Here is a 15,970-nt window from a genome sequence, read left to right as displayed (position 1 = left end):
AATACTGGACTTATTTTTCTACGAAGGTCGAACTTTGAGAGTGTTTAAACAAGAGAGAAAAGTGTGACAATGTTCATGCCTGTCTAACAAAAGTGTATAAAGTGTGCAGTGAGGGGTTTTATAGCCTTAAAACATCTATATATATAATTGTAAAAAATAAAGCTGACTACTTCGCAGTTTTCACCTTTCACGGGTTATTTTTAGAACGTAACTCCTGTGATAAACGAGGGACTACTGCACCACAAATTTCAGCCAGTCATTCATATCAAAAGAAGAACCGCTGGACACCAAATGCATTAGGACTTATCGTTTAGTCCTTGTCCAGTTTCTTCACATTCTTTTCAGGACACACTGCTGACCATGCTGAGATATGCCAAGTTCTCAGCTAATAGCTCATTGGGATTCAACCTGTTGGTGCTAAAAGACTATTTTTATGCTTATCAAACTCAAACTGCGCTATTGTTGGCATTTTTTGGGAGATTCGTTGAAAGAACAAATTATGTATTTCTAAAATCACTTTAAAAAACTACAAGTAAAGACATCTCATTGGAAGCAAAACATAAAGAAATGAGGCTTATGTTTATGCCTACAGGTTTGTCTCCAAAACAGAAAGAGCTCTGTGATTACCACCAGGTTATCTCCTGATAGCAAGTAAAGTACAATTCTGACAAGTGAATAACCGTCCTTCCTTATGATAAACCTCTGCCTCAGTTACGAGCAGTTATAACACTGTTGGCAGTTTTGTGGCAGGGTGTGTTAGAGGAGGAAAAGAAGATCAGCTCTTCTCTTGCTTTGGTTCCAGCATTTTAGAAGCCAGCATCACCTCTCGCCGATTTCATCACCATCGTAAAACGTGTTTCATCGCAGCCATTTATAGATGAGCTGACAGCGTTGTTCATGATATTGTAGCTGTGGCAGTGACTTCTACAGAGTTGATCCTTGATTTGTTTTACTCCAGCAGCACTAAAATGTAATATACTCAACGCCCCTCGTGAGGTACCTTTTCTAATTGCCTGGTAGGTTTCACAACACCAATGTTTCGTTGAGCTCAGAATTAATTTCCTGGTGGGACTTTGAGCGGAACATCTTCATTACTGCATGTTTTCATAATTGAAGCCAGAGGCTTGTAAAAAAAAAAAAAAAAAAAAAAAAAAAAAAACTAGCACTCCTTCACTGGCAGCGTTTCCTTCAATAAAAAAAGATTGAACCCAACCCTGTCGTTGCGAGACTTCCCACTAAACCATTAGTCAAGCTCACATATTTTATATACCCACAAATCGTATCACTCTTAAAGCATTACTGATAAATGGTCAATATATACACCTCCATTTTCATTTTCATAACAAACCACTTCAGCTGGGTGGAGGATGGGTAGGGCTGATATGCCCTGGAGAGTGCAAACCTGGACCAGTGCCAGGAAGTAGGATTAGCCCGCTGAACTGTCACTGTATCCACTTCATCAACAACCTCTTCCTGAGCTGATTAGGCAGGAGTCTGAGATTATTATTTTTTTGTCATATCAATCCACTTGTTTTAGTATTATTCTTATTATCAGTCACCAAGATTTACACAAGATTAAAAATACTTAAAACCAAATTGGGTTTTCAGGTCAGAGGACACGTAAGCAGGCGACTAAATTTGATTCCTTTTAAACACTCGAGTCACTGACAATATTGATGTTAGAAAGCCGTCTTTGCTGTCTTTCTTTCTTCCTTTTTTGTCCACGTTGGTTACTGTTTAATCCACTGATTCCTTATGCTTCTGAGCTATAAAATGATCAAAGTAATAAATGTTTGGCAACTGCTGGTCAATTTGAAAAAGAAAGTGACAAATCTGAAATGGGATTCTGTGTTTGGAGTTGGAAGCATCTTTACATCTGCTGAGCTGTGTTTAAATCACGGTTACTACAAGGTTCACTGAGGAACTAGACTGAGGCTTTTGATTATGGTAGATGAGACATTCAGATTTCCTTTTTCCGCCACTTGAGAGACCTTCTCGCTTAAAGGTTAAGTCAGTTTAACCTCAAGGTCCATTTAGTAGCCGCTCTTGAGCTTTCAGATATGTCAACTTATCTATGCCTGCTCTAGAAATTTGCACTCAAGCAAATTTCCCTAATTTTATTTGTTTATTTTAAAGGAAATCTACCTGGGAGAGTGGGGATTTAGGCTTGTGCATAGTCAGAACTGAGTTTTAACTTATTTTTAGCCAGTATAAAAGACATGCTTAGGCCGCATGCCTGTCTGTTCGAAGACAGGCATAGGGGAAGGCTTGAAGATGGTTGCCTATTTTTTTCTTCTTCTATCTCTGCAGGTTTAATGTTGGAAAGTTTTTTTTGTTTTGTTTTTTTGTTTTTATCCCGGCGTGCACACTTATCGTCCATCCTCTGGTGTAGTCATTAGAATTTGTAGTGTGTGTTTTATACACTGTGCATCCGAGCCGTGGTCCTTGTGTTCAGCAGTGTAGCTGATAGCGAGAAAAGAGTCTAGTCTGCCAAGTCTCATGCCTGAGGTTGTGCAAACGCCCTTCTCTGTCTCTAGTGAGGGGGTGGCCTCCTCAGTCATAATCAACTTAAGCAAGCAAGCTTTGGACATTGTTTTGGAGCTGCATGTGTGATGTGCTTTTTTTGTCAGGAAAAGGAGAACGCCCCGCACGTTAACAATGGAAGAAAACTGAGCTGTGGGCTTTGGAGAGAGGTGTTCGATGAAAAACTACCAACACTTTCTGTCAGTCCCTGCTATTCATGCTTCTATTGTGGAGATGAAAATACTCCAAAGGTTTTAACAGAGCACTCCCTGGATTCATGTGCTTGGCAGTGGCCCACCATAGCATCTCAAGCATTTTTAGCTGTGTGTCACCAGGAAGACGTAGCTCAACTGTAAAGCATTTCTGTGCAAATTAAATCGGTCATGCTTTTGGCAAGTACAACACAACACGCAACTAAATACCCTTTCACAGCGCTGAAAAATTATGAGAGTTCCTCAGCTGTACAAACTTATTCCCTGAGCTCCGTTTGTCCCTGACACTTGCCCTCTGCCAATGTGGATGAGGAAGAAACTACTCATCAGTGGACTTGGGGCCTGCTGATGTGTAAAGCGCAGGCTGAATTTGTGAGTAAGGGATGAGCCACAGAGCAAGGCTTACTAACACAAACCCCAGGGCTTTTACAGAATATTCCTTTTATGGGGTCACTCTCTGTGAAGACTCCAGTGGGGCAGAATTGCTGGAGACATGACTAAGGCTCTAACAGAGTTGTTGGCAGGCAGCGCTGTGAAGCAGTGGCTAGAGCTACACAGAAATGAGCCTGTCAGCTATCGGGCTAAAAATAAGAAGTCCTTAAGCAGAAAGGGTGTCTCGAAGAGCGTTTATCTCTTTTGTTTGGATGAACTGAGGACTTCAGTCGATGAGAGTTATCTGTCTGTCCTCTGTGTTGAGGTGCTCCAACCTGGGGGCAGTTGAACTGGGCTGGGAATGCTTAAACCAACAGGGATTTCCCGATCCACATCTGCTTTGTCTTGCTGGAACGATGTGTGAAGTGTGTGGGCTACTTTTGCTAGTGGTTGTTGGTTTTCTTTCTCGCTCTCGCTCTCACTCACCCTCATTTCTTCTTTTCCAGGCATGGCTCAATGATGATTGTTGGAAAGGAGGATTTTGGGGGGGGGGGTTGGACGCCCACTCGCTCAGTCTTCCTCTCCAGCTTCCTGTGGGATTGAAGAGTAGTATGGTTTTAACAGGGAAGGAGAAAGAGAAGGAGAAAAAGTCGGGGGGCTGGGAGTTGTCTTGGCCAGAACGGTCTTCAATAGGGAGAATGTCTGGATGTTAAAGAGGAAGTGGGTTAAATGTCGGAGCATTTCAGGGGAATGGTGGGTGCATTATTGGAATGTAAATGGGGATGAAGTGGTGAGTTTTGAGTTACAGCAGTGGAGCTGATGGGTGCCTTTACTGAGCACTAATGGACTTTCCAACAGGCTATGAAGGAGACTCGCCTAATTAAAACTATTCCTCAATTATTTCAGCTGTTCTTTTATACTCATCATTTATACAGGAAGTGTTTCAGCTCTGGAGTAGAAGGAGCACAGTTTTGTTTAGTTCACTCCGGAAAAATCGACTTTCTTCCCACAAATTTCCTTCTGAAGGTTTATCTCTTCTGTTAACTATGAAGAGAAATGTTGATTATTCACAGGAGAAGCTCAAACAATAACTAGGATGAAAGTCAGTGAGTTAGGCCCCTTGTAAGTCAATAGGCACATACAGTAACATATTTATTTTTTAAGGATTGGGTGAACTTTGTTCACTGAAAGTTAAAGAAAACCAACACACTTTTTTCTCTCTCTTGCCTCCAGCAAACAGTTGCTTTTGTTTCTCTAGTTTCTCCTTCTCTTTGTCTGAGACTTCTGCCCATGGTGCCCCCCAAAACACATCATTTCATTCAACAGCAACACAGCAGGCTATAAACACAAAAATGACACATATAATCACACGATGAGTATTTAACAAACACAAGCAGTAGATAGCAAACAAAGCTTTTTAAGGATTTTCTTTTTCCAAGCAACTAGGCAAACAAAACTTTGGCATCCACTGTCCCTTTCATTCTGTTTTGGTTTCTATTAACTTCTAAGCAAAATCATGTTTGGCGCAGTGGAATTATTGTGCAATAACCTAAACTGCTGGACCAAAACGGTAAAGCTGTTGGATGAGAAACCAAAACAATGAGCTGATAGAGTTTCGTGGAGCTCAAGGTAACTTCATAATCAGGTGTTATTTCTTTGTCGAGGTTTGTCCTTTCACACACTGTGAGCTGACCTGTTGTTAATATTAAATATTGATTATTGTTGCCTAAATTAAGGAAAAGTAGTAGTTTTTTTTTTTTTCGTTTATAAATCGAGCTCACTGCTTTCTCCCAAAGGTCAGTTGATTATCCCATTAATGTAGCCTTTCCAGCACTGTGTACTGCCTTAAGGTCTTGAAAATGCTGATCACAGTATGCAGCAGTGAGTATACATACTTTTTTCCTGTGTTTGTGCAGAACCTAAATCCACAGTTTCCTCACACTGAGGTGGAGAGTAAACATTATGATGGGTCCAGCCACAGGTATCTGGAGTGTCTCAGTGACTGGTAGAGAGGAATCATCAGGAGCAGAGAGTAAACACGAGCCTTTTTGGTCTTTATTTGGTCACTTTGCTGAGCTTTTAACAGCTAAACTTCACTGACTGCGCTCCATCTGCAGTGGGGCCAACAAATGCAGTCACTGGGACTGAACTGTTATGAGGACATGTGATGTATTGAGTAAGACCCTCCATTTGCTGGTCTTCTACAGCTGTCCACCCCTATGTTTTGTCCCCTTTGTTGGTCTTTAGGGAAAGGTCATCCACGGCCATACGTCAAGTGTTCAGCTTTACACCCTCTTTCCACAGTTTGACCCCACAGCCGGGTGTCCCACATTTACTTCTCTGTTGGCTAAACCACAAACCAGTCCTGACATTTTTTTTGTTCTTTTTGGTTTCAGTTTTTTCCCCCCTGTCATTTCCTTTCAGTCACTTCTTATTCTCAAATAGTACATGAAGTTCAGTTTAAATCATTCTTCGTGTCCTCCTCTCCCTAAAGACGACTGTTAACAACCATCTGGTTCAGTGTTGCGGGGTAGCCAGCTAACCCCATGCAAGAGCAACTTCCTGAGATGTCAGAGGGCCTTGTGTTTTTGCATTCATTGGGGATAGGGAGGGAGAGTGTCTCCATGTGTGTGTGTGGAGGGGAGGGTATCCTCTGAGTCCACACTGACCCCTTTTTCTTTTCTGAGGCCCGAAGATGTTTTCTCTTAGGGATTGATATGACTCCCACGCAAAGGAAGAGTGCATTTCCCCTCAGCAAAAAAAAGCAGGACTTAAAAATTCCTGATATCCTAACTACAAAGTATGTTTATATGAATGAACACCACTGAATGCACATATGACCACTTGTAGTGCCTTCTCAATCTCAGCCAATCAGAAAACATAAGCGAGGGAAAAGGGAGCTTGAATGTACTTCTTTGAATTTTTTTTTTTGCATCATTAACTTACTTGCCTTTGGGAAATTTATAATTCCCTTAAATCTGAAGGTTCAGGAACTAAAATAACCACAACACCAGTAATCGTCAACTTGAAACCGAAGCCAACTAAAGCAGATGGTTTCTTCTTCTCTTCCCATCACTATCCTCTTACAATACACATGTACTTCTAAATAGGTGAATTAATCTTGGCATCGATTTGTTATAAAAGTGGCGGATACACTGGAGATTGAATTGTGCAAGATATTTTACCGTAATGCTGTTGACTTGAGAGAGTCCTGTCACTTAGCATCGTTACCTCCCTTTAATCATGTATACGTTTTCAGGTAATGTAATTATGAGACTCTGGACAGAGCATAATTGAATCGCAGGTAGTGAGTGAGAGGAAGAGAAAGCGGCAAGACCATTTCTGTTGTCTGCAGAAAGGTATAAAGCATTATGATTTAATTTTGTAGATGGCGGCTCACTTTGTTGGAGGAAACCATTAGAGGGATATCAGGGAAGTTTGGTTTACTTTCGTGAGGACTCGTTATTGCCTTAAAAGGGGGGGGGGGCGAAGTTTCATCCAAACATGCAAATAAGACCTCAAATGTAAATTTGTGCAACTGACTTTTTCTTTTCTTGTCTGGGTTTAGTGAGTAAGATTGTACATTCGATCTCATCCTGTTTGGTTAATGTCTCTCAAATGTTTACACTATATTGTCTGCTTTGACTGTGGTGTTGTGGCCCGTTGCAATTTGTACCCATTTTCTCAATAAATAATTATGATTTTGCCAACCATCAAAGAAAAGGTTTACATTATATACATCAGTCTACGAATATAATCTAAGAATATTTATGCTAACACAAACATACGACAGCCCTTTAGTCGTATCGGATGACGATATAAAAACGTCTATCGTTTCATTCATTGACTGTAGAAAACATGGTTTCATTTTATGCTATCGTTTGTTTCGTGGTGTCGCAAAATTTTACGGCAATATTTTTTTTCATCGTTTTGATGGTCACTGTAGTGGCTATATTAATTTCTTAAAGTTCTCTCTTTCTCTTATATTTAATATAACCACACTACCGACGGACAAGTGCCTGTTTTTATGGGTTGTCTTAGCAACAACGACGGTAAAACCATCGCTTGTCCGCTTGTTTATTTTCCACATAAACCTTTCACAATAAAGCTCAAGATCCTGTTGAGACTTTTCAAAATAAACGGAATCACGTGAAAAAGTATGCAGAGTGTTTACAGATGAAAAGCAAAAAAGAGCCGTCAGGTGCTAAAAAAATAAACCTTAGACTCAAACGTTAGAACAGGCTTTTCCCCGCAGCACGCGGTGTAATAAATACTCACAAAGAAAACGGCGGCCGTTACAACTTATGTCTAAAAATGTATAGTATCGTGCATCGGTTAAAACACTCGACTCCAGCTACACGACGCCCAGCTGGAAACACTTCACGCAAGTCGAGCTGCCCGAGATTCACAGAATTTACAGAAAATGTTACATTTGTGTGATTTATATCGTTATCGGGACGATAGATGTTTTATATCGGGATATAAGATTTTGGTCATATCGCACAGCCCTACCCTTTAGTTCATGTGTCATTTTAAAGATTTTTAAAGGAAAAGTGCAAGATTTGGAGCTCAGCAAACATTATTTACCAGGATAGAGAGTGTTGATGTTCTAATGTAACCCCTACATCAGAAAACAAATGTGCATTCGCCAAAACGTTGACCCATTCCTTTGAGTCCTCAGTCATACAGGCCTAGAAACCGATCAGCAACCACCGGCTGCTAATGAAAAATGTGTATTCCCCGAATGGTTGGCTAATGGTAGCTGGAGGTTGATGGTGTTGCAGGAAAAGCCTCCTTGTGATTGCTTTGGTTGTTAGCAGGTTGCCTGTAGTTTTCAAGGAATCTGCTCATGCGAACTAGTCATTGAGCCTTAGTGGAACTTGAAAAAGTATGACACAATCCAAAACCTGAGACGTTCGCCTTCACAGTAAAACTTACACATTTTACCGCTACAGCTAACCTATTTCAAAAGGTGCAAGGGAAACGGTGTTTGTGATTTCACAGTTTTGTTACCACGCTATGAGATTGAATGCAAAGCGGTCGCAGCAAGGCCTTTGGTGCAGCACATGTACATCTTCACCTAGCAACTGCTAGCGGCCTCCAGCAACACACACACATTTTTCCTTGACAGCTTTAAGCTGACAGGTGAGTCATAAAAACTAGCACCAGTATAGTTTTTATAGAGACAGGAATTAGTTATAAAGGGAGGAATTGCAGTTTTTGGCACTTTTGCCTTGACTTCATTTTTCAATGCTGGATGTTGCAGCTCATATTTATGCTTTACAGACATTCAGTCTCAATTCTCTCCAGCCCAATTTCCAGGATTACTAGTTTGCCTACTCGAACATTGACTTGAAATCTCAAGAGGAGCGCATTTGACTAATTTAATAGAGCACCTGTCGTAAAAACAAAAACCAAAAAAACAGAAATCTTTTCTAAATCTGTCATCAAAAAATGTTGAAAAAATATAAAAGATGTTGTTCTTTATTAGGCAAATAACAAACCAAAGTCACCTATATTTGAGCTGGCACACAGGACTTCTCTGAGAAGTAAAAAATGAACAGAACATTCAACTGCAAATATACGTTTTCTCTTCAGGAATCCATTACTTGTGTGGTGTATTTTCAGCTTTTTTGCAAAACAGTAAAATTAAAGATTCATGCATAACAACAATAATTGCACTTTAGCATAGCATTTTGATTAAAGACGGCTTGCACACACTGATTTATTACAGCAACACAGCAAACAAGAGCAACCAGAGAGCACAACTTCCCCTGAAGGGCAAGGGCCATAGCCTACTAAAACTCTGGTGTTTTATGATGTTTTTATTACAACATGCTGACATCAGCCTTTTGTATACAACACGCTGATGACTGAGCTTTGACCATGACCTTAAAGTATTACATATTAAAATGGTGTATTTTATTATCTTTATCCATATGATTGAAGCAGGATTGGCAGAATTTTTTTGGCTTCCAGAAGCTGAAAAAATTAAAGATTTTAAGATATATTCATGTTGTGTGTGCTAAGCTGCGAACAAACAGACAGACAGACAACCGATTAACCCCCTTTGGGGGAAGAAGGACTTTGGTCATTACCAATACTGTTTATTTATTGTTGTTTTGTATGTGTGTATGTATGAATGGTGAACCAAAGACAATTTTCCATTGATCGGGTTAATAAAGTTATTCTATTCTGTATTCTCTTTGTAAATGTTTATTAAAGACATAATGAGATAATTATCTCAAATACTAAACAATGGTTTCTTTTTTATGTAGTGGTGCAGATGCCATAGCCTCCAGAAACAGATATGTGCCCGCACACCTTCGACTTCCAGCACTAGTTCCCAAGTAAACATCAAAACATGCGACTGGACGTTTCTGCAAGTTTAGATGACTCGTGATCGGGTTTATCAGGTCCTTTGTCATTCTCTGACTGGGTGCTGATCAACGGAGCTCAATCCAGCTTGTGCCGCTTAGAGTGTTGCACACTTGCATATATGCTAGTGCACACACCCGCACACTCATGCCGTACCACTCCCTGCACCTACCTCCTGGACGTTTTGTGACGACAGTACAGCTGGAATGAGTGAAGCAATCTGCAATTAGTCTTTGTCACAGTATCAGTTACATCATAAGAAACCCCACCCTTAACCTTGCATTATAGCAGGCTGCAGACAGTAGGTTACATTTCAGAATCAACGGTTTATGGACTAAAAAAGCAACTAAACAGGTTCCTGTCATTTCCAGTCTGCATGTTCATTTCCTCACTAGCAACAGTTTGTCTCTTTCAGAGCGAAGGTAGCTTACCACGTCTGCAAACTTTTATTGTAAATGTGATTCAACATGAGTCATTTTCACTTGGAGAAGGTTCCCAGGTTAAAGTCTAACACAAATTATTCCCAGCACAATTATAGAGCACTCTTTCAGATTTTAACAATTATGTCCCACAGCTTGACCTCATTTGTTTTTTCTTTTGTTGCTCCTGGAAGTCCATTTATGGTCATAGAATATCAGATCATTTACCACCTGCAAGAGAGTTGTGAAATCACCAAGTGGACAAGGAGAACCTTTACTGTGGCTGTGTGCCTGCTTGCTCGGCCAATTGGCTGTTTGCTTTACTTCCTTGTTTGGCACTCAAGGTCTGATCTTCCCTTGGAGGAGATTTGTTGAACCATCAGCCTCACCTGTCTTTTTCCACCTTCACTGCTCATAACTCAAAAAGGGAGCAGGCTGCTTATATATAACTGGGAGATATGCATGTATATATACTCTAAGTGATTGTCTCTGTTTGCAAAATAGCATTCACGATGTTCAGATCAGGTTTATTAATATTCACAGCTGCAAAAACCCGACAACCTTTTGTTTATTACAGTTTGGTTTTCACAATCTGAGTAATAATTAGAGGGCTAATTACAACTCACGTGGCTCTTCTAATTAAAACTGTCAGCTTGCTTTTGCTCATCTGCCTCTGTTACTCTGGTGTTGGGCTGCTGGACTGCAGGGTTCATGTCAGGGAGAACCCTCAGGGACCAGCTAATGAGGAGGAAGAAGAGGGAGGGCGGTTGACAGCTGTTTGTGCCTAATTCTCACTGATTAGCTTCCTTTTGCGCTTAGTGTGTATGAACCCAGCACAACATCATAAGTAAAACACACAGTGCGATTGAAAAACGCAGTTTTATCCTTTGATACCAGTTGAGAAACCCTGTTCTTTTCCCTCAGTGATGTGAATCACATGTGTCTTGGTTAGCACAACTGCATGAGCTGTTATGTGTTGTGAGGTGTGTCTGAGAAATCGGACCAAGTTGTTTGGCTTTCTTTTGTCAAGAGCAGGCATGTTTGGGAATGTGCTTTAGGGATTACGCCAGCACCGCAATTTCTAATAATCACGAGGAGGAATATTTTGTTTTTCAGAGTTAATTGCTCAAGTGAACCCATCATTTAAATCTCTATCAATTACTTGCTTATTATGCGTGCATACACTGTATGTGTGTGTGTGTGTGTGTGTGTGTGTGTGTGTGTGTGTGTGTGTGTGTGTGTGTGTGTGTGTGTGTGTGTGTGTGTGTGTGTGTGTGTTAAAAAGCTGTTGCGGTGATTAACTGATGGCTCTCTCTTCATTGCCAGTCAGAACCTGTTTGACCAGCTTGGGGCCTAAACATGCATAAGAGAAGATGAGCTGTTCTAAATAAAATCCATTCATTCATTAAAACAAAAAAAAAGAGCCTCCCTGTTTGTTGCACTACCTTCCTTATTCACTCATTGTATTACGTAACATTAAATAGGCGAATTTATCAGCCCATAGTTGTTCTCTGGGAGCTGAAAACTCAGAGAGCATTCATTTATCAACATTGTTTAAGCACTAAATTGTCATTTCGTCATGTCATGAATCCTGCGATTGAGTCAAATATGGTTAAACTAGAAATTAGACTTTTAATTTTGAGATGTAGACATGTGAATCTCCTCTCCAAAAAAACAAAAACCTACAACTGTCATGGAATTTGTGACACACCAGAACTTTTCTGGAGAATACCACAATGGGTTGGACTTACTGGTCACAGGGATTGTTTTAACCAGCCTTCATACAAGTGGAAAGATTGAGACCTTTGCCAGCATAAAAACACGCAGCTGACTTTGACTCGCGGGCCAGAACTTAACTCGTCACTGAGATTTGATTTTGTTGCAGATGCAGCCCAGATCTGTTATTTTCACATGAAAGCATGCCAAGTTATGACTGCACAGACTAAATTCTCCAACAGAGATACACACACACACACACACACACACACACACACACACACACACACACACACACACACACACACAGAAAGTCATAAACGGAGCCAGCATGTTGCATAAGCAGGGAATGTTTCTGTTTCTGACTGATTGCACTGTGGGCCTTGGTTTAAATACTTTGGTGACTCTCCACTGCAATTCCACATGATTTACAATCTGAATCTTTTAACATTTAAATGAAACAATGATGAATTCTCCTTTCTTGCAGTGTGCCAAGGTGTAACCAATCGTTTAAACCTTTTGGGAACTAAAGAGGACCACTACAGGAACATGGTGAAGACCTACAGCAACTGCACCGTAGTCTTGGAGAACCTGGAGATCACACACATGGAGGATCACCGTGACCTGTCCTTCCTCCGGGTAAAAGCCGCACTTTGTTAGGAGTTGAGGATAAGCATGTATATAGCAGATTAGAGAAAGAGTGCGATTAAAAGTTGTCCAAGCCCCTTATACTGGATGTGTGTAGCCTCTTGCATCGCTTCAGTTCAGATAATTAAAATCAGTGGAGAGTGAATAGGTATGATGATTCGGTGTATTTATAATGCTGTGGATGGAGCTTTGCTTAAGGTTGTATAGGGGTTTGCACACTGGGCACACACACTCTCATGAAGGGTTGCACACACAAAGACAGAAAAGCATACAGTCAGCAGATATTATTCAGAGGTTTTAAGGCTTTATTTCCACTGATATTAAGAGGAAGTGTCTTAAATGATGTCACTTTTAGAGTCCTATTTTTTCATCCTTACTTTTCTCTCTCATCACTTTGGACCTGCCCAGCGTCCACAGTTCAGATTAGCCCATCTCTATTGTGGCTCTGTGTATTACCTATTGAGCAACATACTGTACATACTGTGCTAACCATTCTACTGGTGGGCTGTCTGTAGCCCTAGAGGTAGACCTGAGGCAATATAGTTTGGCTGAAAGTTTTATGATTCAGTGCCATCGACACATGTTTTTGGCTTGTGAGCACATCTGTCTATTTCTTATGTATTTGATATGTGAAGAGCGCGTCGAAGGAATCCTTTACATGAAATATCTCAAGAAAGATGTCAAAAATAAAGGTCACCCTGACTTCATGAAACACGTTATTTTGCCATAACTTAAGCATTCATATGCTATTGATGACCGCTTTTCACCAGAATAGTACAGAATAGAATTAAAGGGATGACATATAAAGTGAAACTTGACTGGTTAGCAAATACAAACAACTGTGAGTCTTATTCTAGTTGGACAGAAAACCCGATTTGATTTATAAGATTTAGAGTTGACATTGTGGAGTTAACCATACATCTCATAGCTTTTATTTATATTTTCTTATTTTTAGCATCCATCACATACACTGTATGAACAAAAGTATTTGGGCCACACCTCTTAATCTTTGAACCCAAGTGTTTTCAGTCCCATTGCAACAGGCGTGTAAAATCGAACGCCTACCAATGCAGTCTGCATTTACAAACATTTGTGAAAGAATGGGGAAAGAAAAGACTGAATTTGACTTTGGTGCTATTTTAGGATCCCACTGTTGCATCAAGTCAGTTTGTGAAATTTATTCCACCATCAACTCTATGTGCTGTTATTGGAAAGTGAAACTCAGCCTGAAAGTGGCAAGTTACCAGTCACCAGTACCTGAGGAGCACGGTGTGCAAAAGTCACCAACACTCTGCCAGAGGAGGTTTAAACATCCTCTGGTATTAACATCAGCACAAAACCTGTGTGCTGGGAGCTTCATGGTATTTTTCAATGTCTAAGCAGCTCATTTAGGTGATATGTGTAGGTGTCCCTGTGCTTCTGAACATTAATTTACACACCTCTATCAGACAAACTGAATGTGACTCTAGCACAATAAAAATAGGATTAATCTTTGTCTACCAGTGTTATGGACCACCAGTTTCACAGTTTTCTCTTAAAATATTAATGTAAATGTATATAAATGCAGGTCGTTCAGAAAATACAAAAGTTTTTGTTTTTTTAATTCAAAAATGAAGTTTGTCTTTTTTTCGTTCCAGTCAATCAAAGAAGTTGGTGGCTACGTCCTGATCGCCCTCAATACAGTATCCAGGATTCCTCTGGAGAACCTGCGCATCATTCGAGGCCATTCTCTCTATGATGGAAGTTTTGCTCTTTCTGTGATTTCCAATTATAACAAATCTACAAATAAGGGCACCGATCAGATTCTTCTGACCAGCCTGACAGGTAGGTTAACCCCTAAATATAATCATGTTTTATATGACACTCAGTATTATTACAAACTATGTAAATATTCCAACGTGTGCATGTTTGCGTAGTAGTTCATATGAAGTTTTCTTTTTGCAGAAATTCTTAAAGGAGGAGTAAAATTTTTGACCAACCAGCTTTGCAATGTGGAAACAATCCAGTGGTCTGATATTGTTAATGTTGGAAACATCAGCATTGATCCAACTCCTAGCAAAAACAAAAATTGTAAGTATTACTTTACACCAGAAGACAGAGATATAATTTGTTGTGAGTTAAAAGGTTTTTAATTTGGTGCTTCGCAATGTTTCTTTTTCAACAGGTGGAAAATGTGACTCAGGCTGTTTCAATGGCTCATGTTGGGCACCTGGTCCTGAAAACTGTCAGACTTGTAAGCACTGTTTTATTAATTGTTAGCTTATTTACTGCAAACAAGAGCAAGGTAAAACAAATCTGTGTGCACAATCCTCCAATTTTTCATAATTTGAACATGTTTAAAGTACTGTAATGCACGGTGATGATAGGGCATCAGAATCAAAAGAAGAACAAATTCATTCCTGGGCTTGGACACTCCACTCAACTTCTGCTGCTCTCATCTCCAGTGACAAAGCTGAACTGTGCCCAGCAGTGCTCCAAGAGGTGCAAAGGACCTTCACCGAGTGACTGTTGCAATGAGCATTGTGCCGCGGGGTGCACGGGACCCAGAGCTGAAGACTGTCTGGTGAGACAAAGGCACTTTTAATGTTACTGTGTGATATCATACAAACATGTGACCAAGGCCTGTGTTCACCAGCTAATGTTTTAGTTATGCCTTGCTAATATAGGTCGGATCCCCTTTTGTCTTAAATGACCTTAATTATTCATGCCATTGATTTTACAAGGTACTAGAAACTTTCTTCAGAGATTTTGGTTCATGCTGACATGATAGCATCACACACATTTTGCGACACAAAATCTTCTTTTGTCCAATTTTGGTGAACCTTGTTTGAATTGTACCCTAATTTTCCTGTTTTTAGCTAATAGGAGCAGCCATTAGTGCCACGTGATTGGTTGATTAGATATTTGCATTAACAAGAAATGGAACAGGTGTACCTGGTGAGTGTAAGACTCCCAGTCAAACAGAAACCAACACAAAGACACCAAAACTAATAAAAAACTGTTCCTAAGTGCAACACTACACTACGTAATTCTGCTACTCTGTAGGTTCCTGAAGAAGACCTTCCAACAGAATAAAGCTCTCACTCTCAGACATCTGTTTTTATCATCCGAAGTTTGTTATTGGTTTCAGTAGAGATGAGATGTGGAGCGTCTGATTAGATCTTGCACTTGGCAGTGCCTTGAATAACAGCGTCTGTTCTGCCTCTCTGTGCAGCTATGAGTATTAAGCCAAGGCTGTGATAAAGGAATGCAGTGTTATCATTAGTGCGGGGCTCTGTTTTGGTCCCAGTGTGCTAGATGACGCTTGTTTGTGCTGCAGGCCTGTCGGGACTTCCAGGATGATGGGGTGTGTAAGGACTCCTGCCCAGGCCTTCATCGTTACGACCCCAACCTGCACCAGCTGGTTCCTAATCCGCATGGAAAGTACAGCTTCGGGGCCACCTGTGTCAAAAGCTGCCCACGTAAGGCCGGCTTTAACCAGATAAATTTTTAGGTTTTTTTTATTTTAGGTTTTTTTTGCCAATTTCAGTTAAACTTTTAATCCTGCTAGACAGATATATTACATTAGCCTACATTGATGCGTGCATTGTAGCTATGTCTCGACAGTCAAGATAAATAAAAGTAAAATAATGGGTCCCAATCGGCAGTATGAAGCTCATCATGCATGATTACACTTTTGTTCCATATTGCGGCATGCTGACT

At 40.4% G+C, this 15,970-nt stretch overlaps 1 protein-coding gene across 1 annotated transcript in view; it reads left to right on the top strand.

The window, feature by feature from the left end:
- Positions 1–15,970, top strand: part of egfra (epidermal growth factor receptor a (erythroblastic leukemia viral (v-erb-b) oncogene homolog, avian)) — a 43,738-nt gene that overhangs the window by 8,625 nt on the left and 19,143 nt on the right. Inside the window, exons 2-7 of the mRNA XM_080861942.1 lie at positions 12,108–12,259; positions 13,906–14,092; positions 14,213–14,338; positions 14,433–14,501; positions 14,713–14,831; positions 15,588–15,729. Of these exons, the coding sequence (XP_080718068.1) occupies positions 12,108–12,259; positions 13,906–14,092; positions 14,213–14,338; positions 14,433–14,501; positions 14,713–14,831; positions 15,588–15,729 (795 nt within the window). The remainder of the gene's footprint in view (positions 1–12,107; positions 12,260–13,905; positions 14,093–14,212; positions 14,339–14,432; positions 14,502–14,712; positions 14,832–15,587; positions 15,730–15,970) is intronic.

The sequence above is a fragment of the Rhamphochromis sp. 'chilingali' genome (assembly GCF_963969265.1).
Source record: "Rhamphochromis sp. 'chilingali' genome assembly, chromosome: 16".
Taxonomy (NCBI): Eukaryota; Metazoa; Chordata; class Actinopteri; order Cichliformes; family Cichlidae; genus Rhamphochromis; species Rhamphochromis sp. 'chilingali'.
The sequence above is the reverse complement of the archived record's forward strand: the minus strand, read 5'-3'. Positions and strand labels throughout refer to the sequence as shown.